Genomic DNA, 15,773 nt, shown 5'->3' on the forward strand with positions numbered 1-15,773 from the left:
CCACCTGAAATAATTTGTTCAAACACAATGTGGAGAGGAAAAGAATCAGTCTGGCGTGGGGGGTGGGGACAGAAATAACTGCACCAGTCAGCTGTTCGGACAGAACTGGGTTTGGGGTGGAAAAACTAAATCCTCCTGAATACCTAAGAGGCAATATATGACTGTTGCTTTTCTTTAAGAGGGTGCGGTTCATGCAGCCCTGGCAGTTGAATTTGCAAGAGATACAGCTGGATTAGCTGCTTTTGTTTATCATAATATTAGCACCGAAGAACTAAAAGTAAATAATGGGGAATGGTTTAGATTTCATAGTTCACGCTGTACTTTCACACACTGCAAGACTGAAATAGCATATAAACCATTTAGTGTCACGTCTATTTCCTGGCAATAATTTGATCTCTTATTTTAAAACTGATAATCGCTAGAATTATGGCTGCTGGGACAAAGGCATATAATATTAAAAAGTCTGATGTGAATCGGGATGCTGCACCGGGAAACATCATTTCAATGACCTGAGCCCCTTGGGAGAATGGACAGGGAGCCCCAGCCGCAGTGGAATCGTTGAAGTGACCTACCAAAAGAAAGGTTTTCAGATTACAGTGTTGGTTTGAAGATTCTAAAAGGAGACGTTTACATTCTCAGAAAGCTTGACCACTTGGTTAGGGACCAGTGGCTACATCTATGGCAAGATTTAAATCCATCCCACCCCTTCTCAAGGTGATTTGTCCCACTGGCCCAAGTAGCTGAAAGCGCTTCTTCAGGGTCTCTGCTGAGATGTCCATATGGAAAGCTCTAGACTTCCAGGAAGCACACCTGTCCTTTCAGGATCAGCTGGTTCTCAATAGTAACTTGGCTATAGCTCACGGTTAGTGTGGAGAAAGTTTAACCAGGAAGTTTAACCTGATGTGTTCAAGTCTTTTGCAGCGCTTTGAGAACAATTTGAGTTCCCAGCACTTGTGCCTGGTGTTAACTAGTTGAAAACATGGTGTGTTTGCAGATATGCACTTGCTTTCTTCACTACAGTATACAGTTTTCTGCAAATGCAACACACCTCTTTCCCCTGGCCTTTGACACCTGATATATGTGTTTTTGGGACTCACACTGTTCCTGTGACTCTTATCTGTTTTAATTCTGAATTTTAAATAGTTGTTTCCTGCCCTGGCCAGTAATAAATTTAATCTTCATCTTCATCTCCCTTGCTGGATCAGGGTAAATAGAATTTCTGGTTTCTCCTCTGTTACTGGAAGCCCAGATAACCTCAGTGGCAAAAATTGGCTTTTCCCACCTCTGGCTTGTTCACTAGCTATGGCTGTTCATCGTCAGCCACTGTGAAAACAGTATCCTGGACTAATTGAGCATTTGGACAGATCCAGCTGAGCTCGTTTTATGGGATAGATGTATGGATTACTTTGGATAACTTCCACTGCATGTTGTTGGTCTGTTGTGGGTCGCTGGATTTTTTTTTAATAGTCGCAATTCAGCCTGAGATAATTTCTGATGAAGAGCAGGATATAAATCTTATGAATAAAACATATAAATAGAATTGGAGGTGTTGTGTTTTCTTTTTAGTACTTACCACATGTAAATTTTAATTCAGAAAATTCATTCACAACAAGAATCTCACTGGTGTACTTGTGGAACGTAAAGTAGCTTAGAATGTTAATCGGAGTTGGCATTTCCTCCAAATTCCTTCAGAAACAAAACAAAAGTCATGCCCAAATTATGTAATCTTGTTTCCCATCTCGCGGCACAGCATATATTAAACATTTATAAGCCTCACGTATATCAACAACGGAGGCGGAAACCATGGTGGATTACATGGATTTTTGTTACGTTTTTATGAAGCTTATTGGACAGTGTTGTCGAAGCTACCAGCATGAGTTTGACCAAACTGCGGGAGGCAGTGGAAGACAGGAGTGCCTGGCGTGCTCTGGTCCATGGGGTCACGAAGAGTCGGACACGACTAAACAGCAACATACATAAAAGGGGTATGGGGGGGTGTTAGGGGAGGGGCAGTACTTCTGGTGGGTGACATCATCGTGTTCCTTCTGGGATAGTCTGTCTGCCTTTGGTCCCCTGCATTCAGCTCTTGCCTGTGAGTTAGGGACTTCCCCTGCATGTGAAGACAGGCTCTGGCAGATTGAGCGAACAAGACCAATAGTGGGCCCAATGGTCAAGAATGCAGTTTCTGCATGTGGTGTAGAGGGAAGTGAGAGGCAGATGGGGCTCATCAACCTGGGAAAATCTCTGAACCAAAACCTCTGCTGCCTTGCAGGACATCTTTAGGAGAAGAAACGGCTAAGGAGTAAACCCTACACAAATCTGGAATAGAGTCCTAAGACAGTTGGATGCTATCCTGTCCGCTTCCTTCTGGCAACTCATATAGCCAAGCTGGTGCCAAATGCATTGCTCTGATTTCCTTTGGACCACATCAGCGAGGACAAGAGGGGGCAGCCCAGGACTTCCATATACACTGTACAGGCCTGTGCCCCAGAGAGATCACTTAGAAGCTGCCAGCACAGCGGTTTGACTGCTCCCCTGGAGGCTAACTCCATTGTCTCTCAAGACAGGTGGATGCTAACTATACAGGTTATCTTGTTGAGCCAAATGCTCTCATTTCCCAGTAACAATTTTAATCATCATAAACGCAGATCACTGTTTCAACAATATAGTGTAACTGTATCTTTATATTTGCAAATAACTTTCCCTTACCTTACAAGTCCAGTTCCAGCTAGGGCACCTCCCATGTTAAGTAGCATTGCTACTCCACTGACCACATTGGGATTTTGAATGATGCCAAGAAGGGTAAGTGTAATCAGTTCACCTACTATATAAGGTACTACGAGGGCAGCAAAGAAATATCCAAAGCTAGAAGCCGCTGGGTAAAATCCCATAGACCTGCAAAGAAAAATGGGTGTTTTAAAAAAGAAGCAGCAGCAATATGTTTAATAGTCCATCTTTCTGCTCAGAAATAGATAAATAAATTGGCCGTGACTGAACTGAGCAGAAATGAAATGGTAAACATTAGGAAGAACTTCCTGACAGTAAGAGCTGTTCGACAGTGGAATTTGCTGCCAAGGAGTGTGGTGGAGTCTCCTTCTTTGGAGGTCTTTAAGCAGAGGCTTGACAACCATATGTCAGGAGTGCTCTGATGGTGTTTCCTGCTTGGCAGGGGGTTGGACTCGATGGCCCTTGTGGTCTCTTCCAACTCTATGATTCTATGATTCTATGGTGGCTCTGGGAAGGTCAAGTTTAACATGAGACTCAGGATTGTGGGTTCAAGCCCCACATTGGGCAAAATATTCATGCATTGCAGGGAGTTGGAATAGATGACCCTCATGGTCCCTTCCAACTCTATGATTCTATCATTCTTCACAAGCCACAGCTGTGGGGAAAAGAATATCAAGAGGCAGCTTGGGTAGAAGCCTTCTCCTTGATGTGCCACATTTTCACATGGTGGGGGGACCCTTTCCATATGGCTATACATTTAAAATAGCGATCCCTCCACCTGTCCATCCAAATTTGTACTCTCCAAAAAGGAGTGCCATTATGCTGAATATGTACAAATTGGTTCATTCTTCCCAGCAATGGGCTGAGAGTTGAGCAGCTAAGAGCCATATATTCTCCCGCCTGACCTGACCCTAAGCGATGTACAATCAAACCCACCAAGCCTTGGGGGAAAGGATGAAGTGTTTGTCTGACTCAAAGTAGTCCATTTAAATTAACGGCCATGTCTGACTTAGGGCCATTTGTTTCAGTGAGTCTACTCTGTACAGGACTTAGTTGTTTTAAGCCTTGGGAAAGTTTAGTCTGGGAAAACAGCAGTTTAGAGGTGATATAATCTCCATCTTAAAATATCTGAAGGCCTGCCATAGACCAATGGGTTCAAAGCAAAAGGATTTAGACTAAATACTTGGCAGATGGTAGAGTAAAAAAGGTAAAGGACCTCTGGACAGTTAAGTCCAGTCAAATGCGACTATGGGGTTGCGGTGCTCATCTCGCTTTCAGGCCAAGGGCGTTTGTCCACAGCCAGTTTTCCGGGTCATGTGACCAGCATGATTAAACTGCTACTGGCACACGGAGGACCGTGATGAGTGCCATAGCACACGGAATGCCGTTTACCTTCCCACCATAGCGGTACCTATTTATCTACTTGCACTGGCATGCTTTCGAACTGCTAGGTTGGCAGGAGCTAGAAGCCAGATGGGCATCTATCAGGGATGCTGAAGTAATGTGTTTCCTGCAGGAGTTGAGGTCCTTTCCATCTCCATGATCTTTACTCTTGCCTTCTAGATATCCGAGAAACCAGAGCCATACAGAATGAATCCTCTATTCAACAAGTAACTTCAGTGCAGAAAGATTCACCCGGCGTACTAACTGCCATTGCACCTACCAATAGATAACAGTACTAAATAGTGCCATGCTGATGATGCTAAAAGGCAGGAAATGCAGTATGTAGGCAAGCAACATTTGCCACTTCTGATATAAACCATCTTGGCTTTCTTGGTCTCCGACAGCCCGCAGTGCAGGAACTGAAAGGGAAACAAACAACTCTATACCAGAGAATCAAAGTGGTCGTCTTGCAGCAACGTCTGCCATCTATACAGTGGTACCTCTGGTTACAAAATTAATACGTTTGTAACCCGAAACTGTTCTTAACATGAGGCGCACTTTCGGTAGTGGCGCCTCCCGCTGCTGCCGCACTGCCAGTGCACAACTTCCGGTCACAACCTGGGGCAAAGTTCGCAACAAGGGGCATCTACTTCCGGGTTAGCGGAGCTCGTAACCCGAAGCATTCGTAAGGAGGATGGTACGTAACCCGAGGTTCCACTGTATTGCATTGGGGCAGCTCCCATTCATTTCAAAAGAGAACTTCCTAGGGTGGATTGTGTTCTTTGTCACAATGTATATTAAGCAGTGCTTTTAAATAAATATAAATGCAGTATGTAGGCAAGCAACATTTGCCATTTCTGATATAAACCATCTTGACTTTCTCGGTCTCCAACAGCCCTCAGTGCAGGAACTGAAAGGGAAACAAACAACTCTATACCAGAGAATAATAAATACATAAGGTATTTCTACACATTTTAGGAGAATTTACATTCGGACTAGACTATGTGTAAAATGCGTGGCTGCATTTAACATGCGAGCCCCCCCCCCCTAAAAATAACAGCCTTGTTGCAGAGGGGGGAGGAATTTTGCCCCTCCCCCAAGCTATCTTTGGTGCCAAGAAATAGTAGCTTTATATAGGGTGCAATTTTCTTTGAGACCATAGTCAAGGGGAAAGGTTCATACCTGCCCCATGCGATACTAATAATCTCTCCCATAACCTTGCAGCATTAAATACATCCATTCATGTACCATGTCATCTAGTTGATTCACACATTTATCAGATTGGCCCTAATACTGATTTATCTCAGAGAGCTATTCTGCAGATTGCTGAGATAATGTGTGTGAATTTGACAATTCTAAAGCACGGCATAGGTGTGATAATGATTAATACTATTTATTTCCAAAGGGTTATTGATGCACTCCAGCCTCATGTTGCAGTGGCATATTGTCTGTGCTCCAACATGCATAAAAAGGTTTCCAAACTAAACCCATCATGTAGTCAATGTATTGTTTCAGAACACCCTTTCTCTCTGCAACCATTACTGATGCTGTAGAGAAACTTACATAACGACAGAGCATTGAGTATTCCTGAGTGTGGTGGAGCGCTTACACACTGGTAAATGAGTCCTACGCGATCCTGAACTGCTCCTTTAAGAGCATCACTGGACAGTCTCAGAAGGAAGAATATAAGAAAGAGACTGAAGAACATGTTTTGGAACAGCCGCATCAGCATTCCAATCTTATCTCTGGATAAATTCCTTGTTGTCCTCCTGAAAGTGAAGAATAATTACTGCAATTGCAGGCCAAGATCATTCTTGCCGTGAAGGACACCAGAAATAGGAGGCCTTGCACTCATTGCTCCTGAGCTGTGCTCTCTCACCTGAGCAGAATCCATAGTTTGAATAACACATTGGGGGGCTTTTTGCATTTAAAGGGTATTGGTGGCAGCTCTTTCACCTTGCATTTTGCTTCTTCAATTGCCTCCAGAGTTCTGCGAAAGATTTCTGAATTTTTATAGGCGGAACAGATGGTTTGAACTCTGCTGTAAGTCTCCAGTTCCCGCTCTTTGCTTCGACAGTCTACTGATGTGAGATCCACTGCAAAATTTACCCGACAAAATTGAATTAGTCCCTAGCCTCCAAGTGTCCCAATTTCCCAGGGAGAGTCCCAGAATTATGAAAGCAACCCCAGAATGTCCCTATTTCCCCCACCAGCCCTGAGCTCGGGGAGGAAGATGAGCTGGCGCTTGTGTTGTGTGGCGGCGGCAGCAGTGATGGCTATTATTATAATTATTGCAGTAGTAGTTCCTGTTATTAAATATTCATTAATAACAATAATATCAGCAAACACGTCAGAAGACAAACAACAGGCAAGTTTAAAAGGCGCCTTTGCTTTCACACCTCTAAGCCAGATTTAATATACACCTTATATTCATCCATATGATAGGGCTGTCTTACATCTGGAATTTTCTGGACATAGCCGGTATTTAGCCCTTGTAAACAATTCTGTGCAGGACATATGGCAGCCCACGTCAGGGTTTTTTGTTTGTTTTTTAGATTTTGCAAGACGCCCCCCCCCCAAAGAGAAAATTCTCAACAACTTTTGTGCCCAGATTTTCACTTTTTTAAATATGGCAACCCTATCATATGAGGTTGATTTGCTTCATGCTTTTGGACATAATCCTATGCAAAGAAAATATTCTAGTAACACAGCAGAATAAAAACAAATTGCATGCTTTTTCCCAACCCCAAATTTATCTTGTTCACTATAGATCTTTGAATTGAAAACAGTAACTAATAGCACTCTGCTCTTTGAATGCCTGCGATCTTGCATAAAGTTAGTTTCCAACTAATGGGACTTCAAGGAGGTAAGTTGTATTGAACTCCATGAGACTGAACAAAAATATACTTGCATAGATATATTTTTTTTGCCAGGGAACTGGAAGGATCTGTGTTTGTGAACCTAATTGAGAAGCTCTTACCGTAAAAATCAAAAGGGCTGGAATGTTCAGGGCATGTGTAGCCACAGTTGGTAAAAAAAGTGATCATGTCTGATGAATCTCCACAGAAAATTAGTTCTCCAGAACTCATGATGCAGATTTTATCAAATACCTTGGGGGGAACAAACAAGCATTAATGTGCAAATGTTGCTAAGATAAGAATATAAAAAACTAGAGAATACCTAATGACAAAGGAAGTGTACAGTTTTAATATTTGTGTGATGAGGAAAAGCTCTACACATCTGTGTGGTACATTCCTTGAGTCAATGAAGTCCCTCCATAGCCTCATATTGTTGGCATCTGTCTGCCTCAGGACATTGGAAGAGTGCGCATTCAGGGGTGAAGTCAAAATGTTGGAGAGTTGCAGAACCTTATAGTAGAACTACCGTTCTGATAACAAAAATGTAAGATACCATTTTTGAATAAGCTTTAAGGATGCCTCCTTAATCTGGGTTGATACTGATTTGAAAGGTTTCTCCCAAAGTGAAATCCACTGTTTACCATCTGTTTTTCCCAGCCTATGTGAATGCAATCTGTTGAAGGTTCAGCAATAACATTTAATGCTTGAGACCAAACCTGTTGTTGTTCCTTTACAAAGCACATCCATGATTAAAACGTGGTTTAACACAAGTATTCTTTACCTGGAAAAGTTCTGATCGTGGCTGGTGTATTGTAATAATCACTATTCTGCCTTTATGAGCAAGCTTTGATAGTAGCAATACAATCTGATTGGCCGTCATGCAGTCCAGACCTGTGGTGGGTTCATCTAGCAAGATGACCTCTGAAAACAACAGGAACAGCTCTTGAAACCTCACGTAACGGCGTGTTACTGCAGCGACATGCAGCAGTGTGGTTACCAGTTCTGTGTTAGCCTGATAATGCTGCTGGCTAGAAGATTACCGCAATACTTTGTTATGCCTTTGCAAACAGCCCCAGACACTTAAGTTGGTTAAAAAAAAAAGGCTGCTAGAGATCTAATTGGGACTGGCCATTATGGACAGCCTATTATTCCAACACTTTTTCATCTGAATCCATTTCTAGGCCAGCTTACACTTTGCTTTTTTTGAAAAAGAGGAAACGCACCATCAAAAAGAGGACATATATAGATATAACATTTAATAGAATCATAGAGTTGGAAGGGACCCTAAGGATCAGGAATATGCAGCTGCCCCATACAAGGATTGAACCTGCAACATTGGCGTCATCAGCACCATGCTCTAACCCAGTGTTTCCCAACTGGGGCCCATATGGCCCCAAGATGTCCCAAGGGGGCCACAGGTGAAAATTGCATAAAGGGGGGCACAGCATGAGGCTAGGTGGCCACAAAGGAAAGTGAGAAGTGAAGGGGGAAATATCTTTCTTTTTTAGTCCTGACTGGCTGGATATCCACTTGGCCAATCACAAGTGGGTAAGGGGGTGGCCCACCAGGGCCTAGCACTCCTCTTTTGCCACTTGCATTTTCCTGGAGCAGTCCTGGTTTGTTTCCAGCAGAAGACAGCGATTGCTGAGGCTCCCGCTTTGACCATCAGAGCCCACAATCCAGAACCCCCAGGTCAGGTAAGTGCGGTGGTGGGGTGGCAATGGGTAGGGCTGAGAGAGCCAGAGCTGCTTCTTGCTGCCGCCAGTGCTGGGCCTGGCGGCAGCCTGGGCCTGACTCTGCAAGGCGCAGGGTGCAATCCAACCCAGCGCCCAGCGGATCAGAGCCTTCAGATGTTGCTGAGGGGCGCAGGGCCCGTCGGTAGCGTCAGGCTGGCTCAGCAAGGTGTGGGGTGAAATCCACTCCAGCGCCTAGCCGAGCAGTGTTGTCTGGTGTTGCTGACTTGCATCTAGTAAATAACTAAGTGTCTACTCAGAGGAAAGCCGCACTGAGTTCAGTGGGCCTTACTCCCAGGTAAGGGTGTGTGGGGCTATAGTCCTTTATCTAGGCAGCCAGGTCTCCTTCAGATCTTTTTGACCAGGTCAGTGAGGACCACTTGCCTTTCAAAAATATCCCCTATATACAGAACTCCCTGTGTATTTTTTTGACTGTATCTGTAGGTTTCCCCCTCTGTGTCAAATAACTGGGATCAAATAAGTGTTGTTTACTTTTTATAATACAGTGGTACCTCGGGTTCAGAACTTAATTCGTTCTGGAGGTCTGTTCTTAACCTGAAACTGTTCTTAACCTGAAGCACCACTTTAGCTAATGGGGCCTCGTGCTGCCACAGCGCCACCGCCGCACAATTTCTGTTCTCATCCTGAAGTAAAGTTCTTAACCTGAGGTACTACTTCCGGGTTAGCGGAGTCTGTAACCTGAAGCGTCTGTAACCCAAGGTACCACCGTACATGGAAGATGTAGGTTTCTAGCCAGAGGTTGGATGGCCATCTGTCATAGATGCTTTAGCTGAGTTTCCTACACTGCAGGGGGTTGCACAAGAAAGATGACCTTTGAGGCCCCTTCCAGCTTTATGTGTCTATGATTCTATGTTTTTCTGCTTCAACAATATTTCATTGTGTTCCTATCATTTTATTTTGTATAAATTATAAAAAATATAAATAAAACATGTTCTGTTTACAAATAAAACATTTAAATAGGGGTGGGGGGCATGGGCATAGCCAGGATTTTTGAAAGGGGGGGCAGAACCTCAGGTTTGTATTGATTTATATTGATTTATTACTTATTGGGGGTCAGCTGCCCCCCTTGGCTACGCCCATGGGGGGCACAGGAAGGAAACAAGATCGGGAGAAGGCCATGGTCAGAAAAAGGTCAGGAAACACTACTCTAACCAGCTGAGCTATCCAGCTCCATTTGTATAGATATAAAACTTAAAAACAAATGCTATAATAATTATAGTGGAACCAGAATAACGATAACACCAAGATTGCAGGTTCAATCCCCAGCTGCCCACTCCTGCATTGCAGGGGGTTGGACTAGATGATCCACAGGGTCCCTTCCAACTCTATGAGTCTCTGATTCTATCTCACCATAGTGATCAAGCGACCTGTCCCTGTTCAGTTTGCCTTCCAAGTGCTAGATGTTGACCGTCGACTTCAAGGCCGCTCCTGCTCTTTCCCCCTTTCCATTCTTTGACTTTAAACCAGGAAGGGCTACAACACCCCCTCTCCGGATAGAGGACAGACTGCCCTTCCTATAAAGGACAGTCCTTTGTAAATCAGAACACCCACCCACCCTATCCTGATCTCAGTTGCTTCACCTCGAGGGCCGTAACACACAAGTACCGTATATCCATCAGCAACCCTGCTTTGGGAAGGTACCCATCCAGAATATCCATATGATCATTAATTAGCAGTACAATGTGGGAATTAACCATGTTAGAGCATTGTGAGCTTGTACAAAACACTGTGCAAAGGGAATATTTGGGGAAAAGCTCTCTGGTTGCTGATCTAAGACCCAACCTGAGACTCTGAAGGGCTATCGACAGGATCACCGACAGTGGCGGACGTTGGGCTTTAAAATTTCAGTGGTACCCCTTGTGATGCCTAAATTTGATGCCCCCACCTCTTCTTTGTAATTTGTGGCACCCTGTCAGCTCACTGCCCAGGCTCCCCTAAATTAAACTCTGTCACTGAGCCATAAAACAGTTTCTTATATCCACTAAGGCAGGCTTCCCATGCTATTTAGAGGGATTGGGTTGCTGTAACAAATTCACCTAACCTGGGGATTTCTAAATCACAAATCCCATCAGCCAAGTAGGGGAGGACATGTTGCGCTCTTTGTTAACTACCCTTGTTAGATTGCGCCCCTGTGACAGATGAAAAGTTCTATTGTGAAAAAAGGGTTGGGGAGACATGGGAGGTAGATGGATGTACCAAGTGACAGTTAATCAAAAAGGACAGAGTGTTTGTTTTGTTCTCAAACACTAGGCGCCATACTCACTGGGATCTTGTAATAGCTGTGCTGCGATTGAAACGCGGCGCCGTTCGCCATCAGAAATTCCCCAAAGTGTGCGGTTTCCAATTACGCTGCATGCAACATGACTGAGACTCAGCTCAGCCATAACAGCATCAACCTGCAAAATACAGAGACAATTCAGGAAGAACCTGGGGTCTCAGATTGTCTACCCAGCAGCTCAAGCATCCTTTGAGCACTATATATATATATATATATATATATATATATATATATATATATATATGCTTTCGTAGATTTTCACGGGTACAGGAATGCAGGTTTTGGTGTTTTCGGGTATCTTCCCGTGTAAGAGTTGGGGTGTCTAGGCGACGTTTCGACGAGGTCTCACTCGTCATCTTCAGGCTGGTGCTTTCGGCTTCTTGTTACTAGAACAGAGCAGGATCTCAGTGTTTGAGTTCCTATAAATACTGTTGAGGGGGTGTGGTGTATAGCCTCCAACGTTCTGGGCAGAGAGGAAGTTCCCAGGTTATTGTGCCTTTTCTTCTTTTGTTCATTAATTACTTGAGGGATATCTTGAGTGATTTCTTGAGAAGCCGAAAGCACCAGCCTGAAGATGACGAGTGAGACCTCGTCGAAACGTCGCCTAGACACCCCAACTCTTACACGGGAAGATACCCGAAAACACCAAAACCTGCATATATATATATATATATATATATATATATATATATATATATATGCTGTACAAAATGCAAGTCCTAATTCAGAATGATCACAAAATAAGCTTCCCGGATAGTCTTCGAAATAGAAATATACCATTGTACAACTCCATGTAGCTAATTCACTAAGCTATTATTTGAATTCACATTCAGATGGTCCAGATTTCAGGGACATAATTTTAAAGCAAGTTATGAGTCAAGAAGGCCCAATTTGAATCCCTCCAGCAATTCACTAGGTGGCCCAGGTAGGTCATGTTTTCTCTCCTTTAGCCCCACCATTGTAAACAGGGGGCTATAACAATACTGACTTATCTTTCAGAGGTACTAAAAAGATTACCAACAGAATGTCTGTTAAGTGCTTTAAATGTCTGCAGGTAAGCCATTCTGCTTTAAACAATCTCAAGCACCATACAAATGCTAAGCATTATTATAATCATTCTTCACAACCAGAATATGCAGAATCCTTTCACCCAGACTGGGACCAGCATGGATATTTTCTTGGCAGGGTTGCTGTTGGGGGGATCATTCCCAGGAAGTCTTCCAATGCCCCTGATTCAATGCTTTTCATTGTGCTACTCAACTTGATTTAGTCAGGATCTATAGTTAACTGACAGGGTGCATTCTCTGCAGGTAGAATAAAGGTAAAGGTAAAGGTACCCCTGACCTTTAGGTCCATTCGCGGATGACTCTGGGGTTGCAGCACTCATCTTGCTCTAGAGGCTGAGGGAGCCGGCATTTGTCCGCAGACAGCTTCCGGGTCATGTGGCCAGCATGACTAAGCTGCTTCTGGTGAACCAGAGCAGCACACGGAAATGCTGTTTACCTTCCTGCCGGAGTGGTACCTATTTATCTACTTGCACTTTGACGTTCTTTTGAACTGCTAGGTGGGAGGGGGTTGGACCGAGCAATAGGAGCTCACTCTGTCGCAGGGATTTGAACCGCCGACCTCAAAACCTCTAGTCCTTCAGATGTTGTTGGATAAGCCTTATTGCTTTCCCTTACAGCTTCTTACTTTCTGCTTGTAGCCTTTCATCCAGAAAACCTCTGCCAGTTCATGCAGCATACTCCTCATTCTACACATCTGACACCGTGTAATGTTTCTGGGTCCAACAACAGGCCCTCCTTCACAGGGGCTGGATGGCCTTTCAGGAGTGTTATGGTTGCAGATCCAGAATCACAGATCCTGCACTGATCTGGAAGTTGAATTAGTTTACCTCCAAGGACCTCTATATCTCTAAAACTCTATGGTATCTTGTGAACTGTAGTATGGGGGTTGTTGTTTTTTAGTGGGGGAGCAGTTCCACTATGCCTTTTGATGGAAAGGATTGAAACAGCCTAGCCATAGGAGCCAACTCCTAGGGCCCAAGGTCCTTTCGGTCCCCCAAATAAAATATTTGAGGGAACCCCCCCCCCCAAGTTGATGGGTATTGCCACTCAAATGGTGTGTGTGTGTGTGTGCTGTGTCATGTGATCAGTTATGTGGGATATTATCATTTATTTTGTTCAAGTTGGCACCCCTGAGCTTAACTGTGAGAGGATCACAGTCTTGTCTTCAGTCTGCTAACTTTTCATAACATTATACTGCAGTACAGACCTTCTTTTTTATAAAGTTGCTGGAGTGCTCCTGGAGTGCTAGCAAGGCAGTATAAGTCAAAGACTCTTCTATGGTGAGGTAGCTTAACAAGGTATCATTCTGAAAGAGAAGGGAAAATGCAGTCAATTTAGCCATGTGGTGATGACAACTGAGTAGAGTTCCTGTGTTGCAGGCAGAACAATCCCAGATAAGGCTGGGAAAGACCGACTCCTATAGAAATGCAAATACAAACCAACCTGGAGAACATAGGAAAAGCAGTCCTGAAACTGCTTTGGCTTCAGCTCCTGTCCATTGACATAAACTTGCCCAGAAAAGTTTGTCTTATGGCTCAGCCTTCCAGCAATGGCATCCAACAGAGTTGTTTTCCCCGATCCTAATGCAAATTGGAAAATTCAATATAAGTATTGTTCGGGGGGGGGGGCAAACTAGCCCATAATTCCTGGATCTATTAAAAGTTTGAATTAATCAAGGTTTGATTAAACTTTGCCAAACATGGAAAATGCCCCTGGATTTAGTTATGCTAACAAGCCAAAGCCAGCTCGGCAGATCTAGCTGGATAGACCATTAGCAGGAGACAAAGGCCTGTGATGGCCCATCAGAGGGCGAGGCTGCCAGGCAAGGGGGAGTGGGCCTGGGTACTAGTGGGCAGAGGCAAAAGGCCAAATTTAGGGAAGGGTGTAGCTTGTGGGTTGGTCCTTGGGCTTGGTAAGCAGCAAGAAGGAACAGGAAGGGCAGAACCCCATGTGAGCTGGGGATGATAGGCTGGAACTAAGAGACACAGAAGATGACTTTCAGCCCCTGGGCATGAAGTTCCCCACAAGCATGGGCTGAAGGTGGATCTGGGTCCAGTGGTAATAATAATAATAATAATAATAATAATAATAATAATAATAATAATAATAATTTATTATTTGTACCCCGCCCATCTGGCTGGGTTTCCCCAGTCACTCTGGGCGGCTTCCACAGAAACCAAAAAACACTAAAATATCATACATTAAAAGCTTCCCTGAATAGGGCCGCCTTAAGATGTCTTCTGAATGTCAGGTAGTTGTCCATCACCTTGACATCCGATGGGAGGGCATTCCACAGGGCGGGCGCCACCACCGAAAAGGCCCTCTGCCTGGTTCCCTGTAGCTTCGCTTCTCGCAATGAGGGAACCGCCAGAAGGCCCTCGGCGCTGGACCTCAGTGTCCGGGCAGAATGATGGGGGTGGAGACGCTCCTTCAGGTATACTGGGCCGAAGCCGTTTAGGGCTTTAAAGGTCAACACCAGCACTTTGAATTGTGCTCGGAAACGTACTGGGAGCCAATGTAGGTCTTTCAAGACCGGTGTTATGTGGTCTCGGCGGCCGCCCCCAGTCACCAGTCTAGCTGCCGCATTCTGGATTAGCTGTAGTTTCCGAGTCACCTTCAAAGGTAGCCCCACGTAGAGCGCATTGCAGTAGTCCAAGCGAGAGATAACTAGAGCATGCACCACTCTGGCCAGACAGTGCGCGGGCAGGTAGGGTCTCAGCCTGCGTACCAAGTGGAGTTGGTAGACAGCTGCCCTGGATACAGAATTGCCTCCATGGACAGCTGTGAGTCCAAAATGACTCCCAGGCTACGCACCTGGTCCTTCAGGGGCACAGTTACCCTATTCAGGACCAGGGAGTCCTCCACACCAGCCCGCCCCCTGTCCCCCAAAAACATTACTTCTGTCTTGTCAGGATTCAACTTCAATCCATTAGCCGCCATCCATCCTCCAACCGCCTCCAGGCACTCACACAGGACCTTCACCGCCTTCACTGGTTCTGATTTGAAAGAAAGGTAGAGCTGGGTATCATCTGCATATTGATGGACACCCAGTCCAAACCCCCTGATGATCTCTCCCAGCGGCTTCATATAGATGTTAAAAAGCATGGGGGAGAGGACGGAACCCTGAGGCACCCCACAAGTGAGGGCCCAAGGGTCTGAACACTCATCCCCCACCACCACTTTCTGAACACGGCCCAGGAGGAAGGAGCGAAACCACTGTATAACAGTCCCCCCAGCTCCTAACCCCCCTAGACGGTCCAGAAGGATGTTATGGTCGATTGTATCAAAGGCCGCAGCAGAACTAGGAAACAACTCTCACCTTTGTCCCTAGCTCGCCGGAGATCATCAACCAGTGCGACCAAGGCAGTTTCAGTCCCATGATGAGGCCTGAACCCTGATTGGAAGGGATCCAAATGGTCCGCATCCTCCAGGCGTGCCTGGAGTTGTTCAGCAACCACACGCTTAATCACCTTGCCCAAGAATGGAAGATTTGAGACTGGGCGATAGTTGGCCATACTGGCCGGGTCTAAAGATGGTTTTTTAAGAAGCGGTTTAATGACCGCCTCTTTCAGCGGATCTGGGAATGTTCCCTCACAGAGGGATTCACCACCCCGCAGAGCCCATCGCCCAGCCCTTCCCGGCTTGCTTTTATTAGCCAGGATGGGCAAGGATCAAGGAGACAGGTGGTTGGTTTCACGCGTCCAAG

The 15,773-nt window shown here is 45.0% G+C and overlaps 1 protein-coding gene across 1 annotated transcript in view; it reads right to left on the minus strand.

The window, feature by feature from the left end:
- Positions 1 to 119: 119 nt before the first annotated feature.
- The window catches only part of ABCG5 (ATP binding cassette subfamily G member 5), a gene marked incomplete at its 5' end in the record, with an annotated part of 20,966 nt that continues 5,312 nt past the window's right edge, over positions 120 to 15,773 (minus strand). The window contains 11 exons of the mRNA XM_081188598.1: positions 120 to 568; positions 1,574 to 1,686; positions 2,710 to 2,895; positions 4,391 to 4,529; positions 5,674 to 5,879; positions 5,990 to 6,206; positions 7,091 to 7,220; positions 7,750 to 7,889; positions 10,986 to 11,118; positions 13,275 to 13,373; positions 13,511 to 13,647. Of these exons, the coding sequence (XP_081044724.1) occupies positions 372 to 568; positions 1,574 to 1,686; positions 2,710 to 2,895; positions 4,391 to 4,529; positions 5,674 to 5,879; positions 5,990 to 6,206; positions 7,091 to 7,220; positions 7,750 to 7,889; positions 10,986 to 11,118; positions 13,275 to 13,373; positions 13,511 to 13,647 (1,697 nt within the window). The 3' untranslated portion in view covers positions 120 to 371. The remainder of the gene's footprint in view (positions 569 to 1,573; positions 1,687 to 2,709; positions 2,896 to 4,390; positions 4,530 to 5,673; positions 5,880 to 5,989; positions 6,207 to 7,090; positions 7,221 to 7,749; positions 7,890 to 10,985; positions 11,119 to 13,274; positions 13,374 to 13,510; positions 13,648 to 15,773) is intronic.

Source organism: Podarcis bocagei, assembly GCF_964188305.1.
Source record: "Podarcis bocagei genome assembly, chromosome: 3".
NCBI classification, from domain to species: Eukaryota; Metazoa; Chordata; class Lepidosauria; order Squamata; family Lacertidae; genus Podarcis; species Podarcis bocagei.